We start from the raw sequence: 12,778 nt of genomic DNA, 5'->3' as shown, positions 1-12,778 counted from the left end.
GTAAAAATGAAAGCCTCAAAGACTGGCTGTCCATCCAAAAAGAGTAATAAGGACCCTGGCCACTCATGTTTACTAAACCTGTGCCAGCATCTAGATTTGCCAACTGGCACTTACAGGACTTCAAAAAGACTGAAGAAAAGGTTTCTCAGATGTCTCTGGCTTGAATTCCAAGCACCATTTCTGATGAAAACTTACTTGGCAAATACCATGAAGACAAGCAGGTTCATGTATCAGGAAGCTTTTTTTATGGGCTAGAGATTTGCGAGATTTGATAATTTGAAGGAGCTAATTGAATGGAACAAAACACAAAGATGTCAGCAATGGAAGAATCTCACCAGTCTTAGACTACGACAATGAGCCAAACTTGTTGTAAGGAGAGGTTTTTGGACATCTCTAATTGGCACAAAGAAAGCCAAGATTTAATTCCCACAGAAAAATGTGTTCAGAGACCTTGAGATTACAGTTCACAGATGATCCACAAAGCATCTTTATGGGCGAGACAGTAAAAACTGACCAAATTCAGTTCTGCAAATCTGGTAGACTTACAGCCTACTAAAGTCTCACAGCTGTAATCCCTGCCAAAGGCAGCTCTGCAAAATAGTGAATGAAGTACCTGAATTTAGATGTCAATGGCGGATTCCAAAAAGTGTACTTTTTAGTTTTAATCGGAAGGCAAAAGAAGTTTCAATTCATTTTGAAATATGTCAGTGAAAAACTTTATGTGCTGAATAATTTCTAGGTGCACTGGGATATTTTACACATCACAATCTCTTTAACATGTATTTATTTCTCCTAAACGACATTGAGATAAACTGGAGAGCAAATGGAGACTTTGGTTTTTTCTCCCGGGAAAAGTTTTCCATTAATCTCCTTGGTAGATCTCAAACTGGGCTAAAATTTGCCAAGAAAAAAAAATTCCACAATCAAACACCAGAAATCTTAATATGGTCCCTTGCAAGAGGACCATAATAATTGTGGGTCCTTGAAATCAAGAAGTTTGAAAAACCCTGATCTAACAAAACTTACACCAAAGACCCCTTCCACCTCAAAAATACATATGCGAGACATTAGTGATATCTCATGCTCTCAAAAATTGGATGTTGGCATATGGGAATAACGGTTGCAATCTGATATTGTTTATTTGAAATATAATGCTCCTAAAGATAGTATCAGGGTTTATTGGGTGTGAGTTAGCATTTGAAAGGCGTGTGGCAGTGGGATGTGCCAGTGAAAATCTGGCATTTAACAGATTCTTTCTGCTCTCATTCACCTCTCCTTATTAACATAGGGTCTTGGGCCCTGCTAAAGGACAGCGCTCGTTAACACTATGGATCTCTGCTTTTAACCACACACATACACATACATTCAACCAGAAGTCCATACTAATGCATGCATGGTCACAAATGCACACTCATACAGCACTCAGAGTGAGGATAAAAGATTCAAGGAGAAACACATTTCTGACAGGCAGAATGAGCCATTGATCTATAGGCTCACTCATTCTGCTGCAGTTACTCACTTCATTGGCGTCAAATGTGCTGAATGAACCCAACTAAACAGGCTGAGAACCATGCAGCAAACCTTCTTATAACCAACCAACACAATATTCAGAGTATTAGTCAATCAAAATGGGGTTTAAACCTTAACTTAATAACTTAAACATTTACATTTGGTAACCCCCAATCTTCAATATTTGGTTATATTCTTAGAATCCGACGTCAGCATCTCAGTCCAAACGATTAAGACTGGAACCTGAACAAACCAGCAAGGATCACTCCTTAGCCCAACAGAAATAAACCCACCCACTCGGAGCTACTAATGACTAACAAGTTGCTGTTTGTCTAGTACGTGTTCCTACTCGACTGTCAAATTCATCTGTGTCAGTCAGTGGATCACGTGAACTTCATTGTTTGCACATTTGCTCATCGTATCGCCAATGGCTAAACGCTACATCACCACTGGCTAAAGGAAACCGCTTGATAGGAAACCAAAATACCACAGATATGCCACGTTTGGTTGCCTTCAGCATGGTGTGTGAATGCTTTTAGTGCACAATAAAATCATTGTACATACACAGTTTAGGCATTTGGACATGTGTTTTGCATTTTTCCAACTGTAATTGTGCATAAGTAAAGTGACAATTTTGTTAACCAACCATATCCAAGCTAAAATGAAAATTGCCAGCTAAAATCTGAATTACATTTAAATGTGATTTAAGGACTAAACCAACCAGAAACTTTGAACTTTGGCAGACTTTGAAATGCTTCTGACAGATGTCACTGCCAACACCTTTGCAGTGTATAAAGGCGCTGTATAAATAAATTTTACTTACTTACTTACTTACTTACCAACACCTTACAACGATTGGCTGACAGCTGCCTCTTATTTGCATAAAGTTATAAAGCATTTATCATCTTTTGATGCTCTCACCTCATGCTCTGCACCGCTGTCAATCACACAATCCCTCATGCGAGCCTGCTGCTCAGTTTCAAGGGGTCAAGGTTTAGCATTTCCCTGTTAGCACCTGCTAGTAATGTAGATGCAGTAAGTCCACAGATGGTTCTTTTGACGTCCATTCAAAATAAGGTGTGTATTCTGACGAAATACAGATTTTTTAAGAAGCAACATATGCTACCAGTCAAAAGTTTTGAAATGAATAGGTTTTGAGCAAAAGTGACAGAAAAGACATTTATGTCACAAAAGATACATGCTTTAAAAAATGTTGTTCTTTTGAACTTCCTATCCATCAAAGGACAGAAATGGTAATAAAAAATATTGAGCATCACAACTGTTATCAATGTTGATGATAGCAAATCAGCATATTATAAGGATTATGTGACACTGAAGATTGGTGTAATGATGCTGAAAATTCAGCTTTGCCATCACGAGAATATATTTATTTTTAAAATATATTCAAATAGAAAGCCATTATTTTAAATTGAAATAATATTTCATAATATTACTGCATTTTTGATCAAATAAATGCAGACTCTGAAAGACTTCATAAACATAAAAAAAACTGTTACCCAAACTTTTACACAGTAGTGTATTTAACGTATATATAATTGCGTTGGGAATGCTAACGGATAGCTGTCGCATGTTACTATACTACTTCTCAGCTCAAAACAATGATGTCCAGTAATGTCAGTAATGTCCAGCAAACTGCCAGCTATCATTGCTGTTTTTAAATTACTGTTTAAACACCCTTAACATCTCACACCTAACCTAAGATAAAAAAATAATAATAATAATTAAGCCATGCTTAAACGCAATTAAAGTTCATGCACCCCTCTAAATCCTGGCTGCAGCGTGTGCAATGCTGAAAAATGCCACCTGCAACCGTAACACCTGTATCTGTCCAATAGAAACAGGTGAGTAACAGCACTTCAACACCGCACTCTCATATCCATCAGCACCATATGTCGTTCGAGAGGGCCCTGGGGACACGGTACAATACGCTGCAACCGAACTGACAAGTCTGACAGCCTCGCGACAGGGGGGAAAAAGTCCCTGTGAATTACAGTAAAGCTACAATAACCCACCCAGTCACTGTATCTACCTTCTCTCTCTCTCTCTCTCTCTCTCTCTCTCTCTCTCTCTCTCTCTCTCTCTCAAAGTGGTCAGTTTTCAAAGTCCGCTGCAGATGCACTAATGAAGACGGGTTACATTCAAGAGCAAAAAGCACAAGAGGAAGATGAAAAGGTAAAAAAGAAAGAGAACAATCATGTGCACGCTGAAAAAGAACAGGACAGGCAACAACAAAAAAAAAAAACGAGAGAGAGTTTGGAGCACTGACAGAACTCACCGTTTGCTGCAGGTCAGGGATGCCTATGCGGACGACCAGTGTGTTGCCCTGCGGTTCCTCCATGGGGCCGGCGTGCGGAGAGCGGGAGCTGTCCCCCCGGCTGGTGCTGGGAAGAGGCTGCGCAGGGCGAGAGTAGATGAGGAGAGGGAGAGAAAGAGGCAGCGAGAGAGGGAGAGAGAGGGGGAGGGCAGAGGGGGGCTCAGACGGGAGTTCAGGCTGCTGCTGTGGACGATCTTTGGGCTGGGAAGGCTCATGTTTGCCCGAGCCCGCACTCACAGGCATGCTCTGTGTGTGTGGAGCTCCGACTGCATAGTGCCTCGCTCACGCATACGCGTGCGTGCGCGCACACACACACACGGGGAGCTGCTGGCACACACGCACAAGCACAGGGAGAGAAAGAGTGAAAGCGGTGAGGGGAGATGCGATAGGGGGATATGCGAGAGAGAGAGAGAGAGAGAGAGGGGGGTTAGATGTGTACTGTGATTAAGCATTTTAAGCATCAAACCTGTAGGCTATAATGCCGGGTTAACACATTTCTGAATGTACAATAAAACAGTATCATTAAATAATGCAAAATATCGGATTAGCTCACAAGACAATTCGAATAATCTGATATTGATGATCCCTTACTGTAACAGCTCTTTGGAATTCTTCATTCAATTCTGGAATTTATATTAGATTATATTGTTGACCCAGGTAACTAATACACTAGATTCATGTCTCTCGTTACACTCTGCACTACTATAAAATTAAACTCCAATCATATGATCCTTTAGAAATCATTCTAATATCCTGATTAGAATGTGATTATTATGCTGATTAGAATTCACATGATTAGCAATGTTGAAAACAGTTTTGTTGCTTAATATTTTTGTGAAAACCGTGATGCTTTTTTTTTTCAGGATTCTTCAAATAGAACGTTTTCTTGTAACATTATAAATGCCTTTACTGTCACTTTTTGATCCATTGGATATGTCCTTGTTGAATGAAAGTATTAATTTATTTAAAAAACATTACTGACCCCAAACTTTTATTATATATAAACATATAATTATTAAATAAAAAGAAGGAAATATTTTTAACCTGTGGGCTATATAATTATAACAACATAATTAAATAAGGCAAAACGATCAGATCAGATACATACAATCTTAATGCAGGGCTCTGTGGAATACTTGATTCTGATTCGTCAGTTCTGTGTTATTTTGTATTGTGACACTAAACTCTACAGGCTAATTGAACATTGGCCCAGGCATCTAATTTCCTATATGGCTGTGCTAGTTTCATACTGCCTGGATCACTCCACACTCTTTCTTCTCACATAACAATAAAATAAACTCCTAATCAATATTTAATGTCCAATCATTTTTTATTCAGTAAACAGGATAAAAGGATAATGTACTTTTTCACCCAAATCATTATTGCAAAATAAACCCATTCAGGGTTTACATATTTGATAACTGACACAATTATAGTGTAAAATGAAAAGAGATTTAGAGCAGGAAAGGGAAACCTGTGGGCTTTGCAGTTTAACACACAATCAGACATATTTCAGATTAAATGATGATATCAGATATACAGAGAATTCTAATGATCTAATAAATTTGATATGTGATAATTGGCAGAGTTACAGTGTAACTGAAGCAGACGAGAAAGAGAATGAGAGAGAGAGAGAGAGAGAGAGAGAGAGAGAGAGAGAGAGAGAGAGAGAGAGAGAGAGAGAGAGAGAGAGAGAGAGAGAGAGAGAGAGAGAGAGAGAGAGAGAGAGAGAGAGAGAGAGAGAGAGAGAGAGAGGCTGTTGAACTGCTACGATATTGATTTCAAGCAAATATTGCCTTCACAGTCCACAGCAAAGCATCAACTACCAACACTATCTGACATAGTTTGGTGTGTGTTCACACATCGGCGAGTGTCATCTCATGATGTCAGTGAATGTGTGTGTGTGCGTGTGTGTAAATCAACATTTTATCAGGTTGACTGAATCCTATGCAGCATGACTAGATCAGTGCTGCAGGATAACATCACAAAACACCAATAAATGCTTCAAATGCCTAAGGTCTGCTGCCTGTGTTCAAGTCAGTTTTTCATGCACACTTGGGGGCTTGCATCATGTTCAGGCTTATAATTAATAATAATAAACAGTGAATCCATGCAGTCCAGTTCAACAAAGTGCCAAATGCACTGAAACAGGTATATGCAACTGCAAGATAATTCAAGCAAATGCATGGCACTATCAGCTGGCGTTATGTACTCTTAGTGAACCCCCCCAGCAAGCAACCAAATTGCAGGCAAGCAAGAAAGAAACAAATAAAGCAAGACAGCCTGACATGTAATCAGCACAGAGTAAAAGAGTTATGGATTCACCACAGGAATCCCTTCCCGCCCATCATTATGATGTCACAGTGCTAGAGCACCCGCTATTGGCTTCATCCGTGCCACTGACTCCTGCTCTCTTTTGATCACATGCCCTCGTCTTTGTCTCTGACGGCCAAAATCTGATTGACCTCATGTCATTGTTCCACTTTATTATGCAGTTCATCTCAATCTCGTCCGCTCCTATGACATGCTTTCACTCAGTCTCTTTCTCATTCCTTTGTTATCCTGTTCCTCATTTTCTCTCTCTCTCGCTCTGTACAGTATTAACTGAATATTTCCTTCAATTTGTCTTGTTTGGCAGCATAATTGCATGTCTAAGTCTTTCTTGCGTTAACACTCATGGGCATATTATTTTCTAAACTGTCATTTTTCAGTGTGAACACACAGAGCTGGGCTTTATGTTGTGCCGCCTCTGTGGGAGGTTAAATCAAAAGACAGGCAGATGATGTAAAAACAGAGGAAAGCTTTATAGTGTGCCACTAACACATAAATTATTCTGCTTGAAACTCTAGTGGACTTTAAAGATTTTAGGATCATCTGTATGTTAGTGCAATTTCTAAAAAAGCAGCAATGCATTTTCAAGTATACTGTGTGAGACACACAGTAAACATGATATTTTAAAGACAATATGCGGTTTGCAATATTAAATGAGTATGGCTTTTATTTGTCATTGCACTAAAGCCAAACAAATGATTCAAATATTACCTAAAAAAATGTCTACCCAATATTAGAATACAGATAGTGGACAAGCTAAAGGTGACAGAGGAAAACAAAACAAAACATGCTGCAAGAAAGGAGAGATGAACAATTAGGAAATTAGGAAACAATTAGGAAATGTTTCATGGCTGTGACCTAACAAAAGTTGTTTTTTTTCCTTTTAAAAAAGGAAAAGAAGTTTGAAATGTCCCACCCAAACATCCGGTTTCAGAAGAAAATATACAGACATGGAGAAGAAAACTAGCCTATACATCAAGTAATGTAAAGGAATTCCCTTTCAAGGCGGTCACTTCGACATTACGTCATACTGACGTATATGGGAACTCCTTCCTTCTCCATTTTCACTGAAATCTTATAGGCTAACGCCAGCTGGAGACAGCTGGCCAATTGACGCAAAACATGCAAATACTGACCGGTCCGCAGGCAGTATAAATAGCATGGGTGCGACAATTACGTCAGAATCTCTTTCTTCACGCTAGAAGTCTTATCTGAAGTCATCGTGGAAGTTGCAATAGAGGTTACTCACCATGTTTCCTCCCCGCATCCGATGGCTGCTACATGCCAGATATCTACAAGGATCTACCGAGGCCGCACTCACGGACGACAGGCATGTGCCGGTCTACCAGTGCGCGCCCTCAGGGGAATAAACCCGGGCATCAGCAGGGATGAGGCCCACTGCCGCCAGCGGCCGCTGGTGGGCCCTCTCCCGCCAAAAGACGAGTTGACCCTGCCCGTCGCCACTCCGGTCCTTTTCGCGGGCTCGCTAGAAGGACTCGACGCGATAGGCTTCGTCGAAAAGGATACTTTTATTATTTTACTTAGCCCGGTATCTCAGCCAGGCTACTTCAAGAAAGACTCCGTCTTCCACGACGTCCTATGGTAAGTCATGCGCAAGACCCGTCCAGAGAGATGAGGCAAGGCCATTGCTCTGTGTCTAAAGGCGAGAAAGTGTGATTCTATGAAGTCTCTATTACGGTCCAGCCTTCCTCGATGTCTCTCTTCGTCGGCACCTCGTCCCGCCTAAATTCGGCTACAGCCCGCCAAAACGGCTCCGAACCCGAATGAACCGGATCTTCACCGTTGGGAGAGGGCGGGACCGGGAATGTGGCGACACAGGCCACGGAGAGCGCCACGCCAGACGTGGGTCCTTCCCTGGCTTGCCTTAGACGCCCCGCTCTGGCAATGGAGGTGCACAGCTTACAGCTTACGTCGTCAGGCTGCCCTGTATCCTTCAGTGCAACTGGCCATTCTGATTTAACCACGTATTCACAGTCGTTGTCGCAACGCCACTGACGCTGTGTTTATGTTCACACTGCACACTGATATGTGCTATGATTTGTGCCGTTATATATTGCCCTGTTTCTTTCAGTGCTAATGGCTATTCTGATTACCACGTATTCACAGTTGTTGTCGCTATGCCACTGACGCTGTGTTTATGTACACACTGCACACTGATATGTGCTATGATTTAACTGTTATATCCTTATATATTGCCCTGTATCCTTCAGTGCAACTGGCCATTCTGATTTAACCTCGTATTCACAGTTGTTGTCGCTACGCCACTGACGCTGTGTTTATGTACACACTGCACATTGATATGTGCTATGATTTGTGCCGTTATATGTTGCCCTGTTTCGTCAGTGCAAATGGCTATTCTGATTACCACGTATTCACCGTTGTTGTGCGATGAAATGACGCTGTGTTTACGTGCACTCTACACACTGATATGTGTTCATGATTCATGCCGCTATAAATTGCCCTGTATCCTTCAGTGCAACTGGCTATTCTGATTTATCTATGTATTCACAGTTGTGCGATGCCACTGACGCTGTGTTTATGTACACTGATATGTGTGTGTTATGCTTATGCCACGATATTGCCCTGTACCCTTCAGTGCAACTGGCTATTCTGATTACTATGCAGTACGTATTCACAGTTGTTGCGATGCAACAGACGCTGTGTTACGTACACACTACACAGTGTTGTGTGTTGGGATTTATGCCATTATATATTGCCCTATAATTTTCAGTGCAATTGGCTATTCTGATTACTATGCAGTACGTATTCACAGTTGTTGTGCGATGCAACTGACCTGTGTTTATGTACACACTACACACTATGTGTTATGAATTTTGCCGTGGTATATTGCCCTGTATCCTTCAGTGCAAATAGCTATTCTGATTACTACGTATTCACAGTTGTTGCGCGATGCAACTGACGCTGTGTTACGTACATGCAACTCACTGTTATGTGTAATGATTTATGCCATTATATATTGCCCTGTGTCCTTCAGTGCAAATGGCTATTCTGATTACTACGCAGTGCATATTCCAGTTGCAACTGACGCCGTGTCTATGTACACTCTACACACTGTATGTGTTATGATTTATGCCGCTGTACATTGCCCTGTATCCTCAGAGCAACCGGCTATTCTAATTTACTATGTATTCACAGTCGATGTCGCGATGCCTCTGACGCTGTGTTTTTGTACACACTAATGTAACTATGCTATCGCGTTGCCCTGTATCCTTCAGTGCACCTAGCTATCCTATCTAACTGTGCATAGTCACAGTTTGTCGCTACGGCGACTTGCGCTGCATCTGTGTACACACTGAAGCGTTATGCAGTTATGTTGCTAACGTAACTGACCATTATGTGAACTGTGCATATTCATGCAGTGTCGGTCGCTTCGTCGACTTGCACCGCATTATACACACAGATGTTTGAAATGTGCACACTGATGGGTAATGCTGTTATGTTGCCCTCTATCCTTCAGTGCAACAACCAGCTATCCTATCTAACTGCATATTCAGTTCTGTCGCTATGGCGACTACACTGCACGTACAAGGACGTGTTTTTGCTATTTTGTTGCCCTGTTTCCTTCAGTGCAAAACTAGCTATCCTAATCTAACCGTGCATATTCACATAAATGACATTAAACTGACTTAAAAAAAATGAGTTGAATCTTGTATAAAAAGTTTAAAATAGCTTGACTTATTTTGATGAGTTAAAGCAATGTAAAAACATGTCACCTGATTGAACATAATTTTTTACAGTGTGCATACAGTATGCACTGTAAAAGTACAGTATGATACAATAATCATTGTTTTTTTGTTTTTTTTTTATTGTTTACAGTAATTTTTGTGTTTTATAATACTGTAAACTCACAGTAAAGCTTTTGACTTTAGAAAAAAGTATTATTCTTTTTAAACCGTATAGATGATTACTCTGTGGCAATACAACCGTTTCACATATTCATGAACACAAATGTGTATGTCAGGCCATAAATCCACAAAAACTATGCATGAGCGCTTGCTTTGGTGTTGCCACCCCTCATAGTCTTCACGCCACCCCTTTGCCACCCTATAAATAATTTTCTAGATCCGCCCCGTCAAGGAAGTCGGTAAGTTGCTTAATTCACTGCTGCAATCAGCTTTAATCTGAAAATCAGTCAACGTTACATGCACACACCCAATATGAGAGCAGTATGTCAAGATGATTAAACACGCTGCATGCAGTGCCTTGTGCGTATGCATGAACTAACCAAGAGCAACATGCATAATGTAGCTTTCACTGCTCATACTGTATATAAATGATGACAAATAATATCACATTTAAAACCGTATATAATACTTAGCTTATGTTATGGAAGCCTGGTAAGTCTGATTCTGTTTCAGGTCATTTCTCAACACCATTCCCGCTTTCTTCCCCAGTCGTTTACTCTCTCATTAAAGAATGTCTTCATCAACAATGGCTAAAAATAACATCTGCAGTATGACTTAGTGTAGACATTTCTCAGTGATTGGCACCAGCTCAAAGACAGATTTAGCAGAACAACAGGCCTGCACACATAAACAAGAATGGCATGTGATGCTAATATCAGCAGAACTCAGCTTCACTATTTCAAATAAATAGTCTTTAGTCTATAAAAGACAGATAAAAAGGAACAACTTTCTGAGAAAACAGCAACAAAAACCAAAAAGCCTCCACTGATACCATGAGTGAGACTCAAAGTTTCTGAGGAAGTTGAGGCAAATCCGTCTGTGATCAGTCGGGCTTGTGCGAGCAGAAGCAGATGAAAGGGTCTCACACATTCTGTGAGTCTCTGAGCATGTGCACCACTTCCAGATGGAGAATGAGACACATCAGCGGTGAACCCCAGTCACCACAGCGGATGTTCAAATCACACCACTGCCATCTGCCCAGAACACACATAACGCTGACACACTCATCTGATGAACTTTACATAAATGCTATGCTACTATTATTTATTTTACATTTATAATGCATTATATGTGATATTTGTTGTTACAAATCACAGCTGATATACCTACAATTTCCATGAAATCAGACATTTTTAGTGTGATTGCAAAGTAAAAAAAAAAAAAAAAAAAAAAACATTTTGAACGCTACAAGTGAATTTAGGCATCACAATATTAAAATGCGCAATATGGAAAGTAATATTAATTTTGAGATTTTCTACATATTACATTTAACTGTGTAAATGCATTAATATTAGTGCTTTAAAGATTAACTTTAAATGAGTGTTAATTGATGGCAAAGGTGATCAATTTAAAATGAGCATGAATAAGTGTAAAATTTTAGCTGATTATTAAAAACGTTAATGTTTTAATATCATCAATAATATCACATATAACATTCAATTATTTATAATTAAATAAATTAATTTAATATAGTTAAATTATATAGTCTATATATGGATAGTGGAAAATGTATGTACTTAATTTACTTACCGATTTATTTTATTTAAAATAAGAAGTTTGCAAAAAAAATTGCAACTATTAATTGGATTTTATAAAAAATACAAACATTATAAAACTTAAAATAATATTCCCAACTGTATACAGTTCATGACACTTGATTTACATTCAATTATTTATAATTAAATTAACTAATTAAATATAATTAAATTATATGGTCTAAATGGATTGTGGAAAATGTATGTACTTAATTTACTTAGCGATTTATTTTATTTAAATTACGAATTTTGCACACAAGAAAAACCAACAATTAATTGGATGTTATTAAAATATAAAACATTATAAAACTTAAAATAATATTCCCAACCATTACTATTACACGCTTCATGCCACTTTTGATTGAGTCAGTTAAAATAAAATAATCCAGTCTAAAATAATCTGAAAATCTACCTACTGAAATGAGAGAAAAAACGGGCAATAATCAATATAGTACTGATATATTATGCATCCCTAGCAAGAATGTGTCCTGACCCCTGTCACGAGTGCTGACTCAAACCAATCTACAAGGTACCACATGCCTACATAACCAGTGATAAAACTACTGTAGAAAAAGAAATGTTTGTAGGCTAAAAAAACTATTGCTGTCCTACTATTGCTCCATTTGCATGATCAATGCTGCTGTTGCTACTCAGGTACTTGTGTCCATCTCTAACAGGCGCATCTGTTACAGTTTGCAATATATTCAGAAAACTACATTGCCGACAAGTTTAATTCCAGAGCTGTTACACACTCCATTCGTTTGAAAAGTCTCCAAGGACAGAACAGGGTAACACTTTATTTTAAGGTGCTTGTAATAAGCAGTAATTAACAGTTAATAAGACACTTATAAGACCTTATAAGATGCATATAAGATGCATATAAGCATTACCTACTTCATATAAGGGTTAATTAAAGGTCCAGGCCCTGAAGAGATCAGGGAAACTACTCCCTCTTGGGAAGGTAAATTTTTAAGGGACTGGGAGTTTGTGTTACCATTTATGTTTGTTCGGCTGTTCTAAAAGTGCAATGTATTGATACTTGAGAAATTTATTAATTAATTTAATTTATTTATTATAATTAGTTAATGCTTATATGCATCTTATATGTATCTTATAAGGTC

General features: G+C 39.1%; 1 protein-coding gene across 1 annotated transcript in view; it reads right to left on the bottom strand.

Moving 5' to 3' along the window:
* Positions 1-4,174, bottom strand: part of LOC130085412 (SH3 and multiple ankyrin repeat domains protein 2-like) — an 87,525-nt gene extending 83,351 nt beyond the window's left edge. Inside the window, exon 1 of the mRNA XM_056251159.1 lies at positions 3,806-4,174. Coding sequence (XP_056107134.1) covers positions 3,806-4,087 — 282 coding nt within the window. The 5' untranslated portion in view covers positions 4,088-4,174. The remainder of the gene's footprint in view (positions 1-3,805) is intronic.
* Between the last annotated feature and the right edge of the window lie 8,604 nt (positions 4,175-12,778).

This window comes from Rhinichthys klamathensis, unplaced genomic scaffold, assembly GCF_029890125.1.
Source record: "Rhinichthys klamathensis goyatoka isolate OS25496 unplaced genomic scaffold, OSU_Roscu_1.1 h1tg000078l_1, whole genome shotgun sequence".
Classification (NCBI taxonomy): domain Eukaryota; kingdom Metazoa; phylum Chordata; class Actinopteri; order Cypriniformes; family Leuciscidae; genus Rhinichthys; species Rhinichthys klamathensis.
Note: the sequence above shows the minus strand (reverse complement) of the source record. Positions and strands in the feature narration are given on the sequence as shown.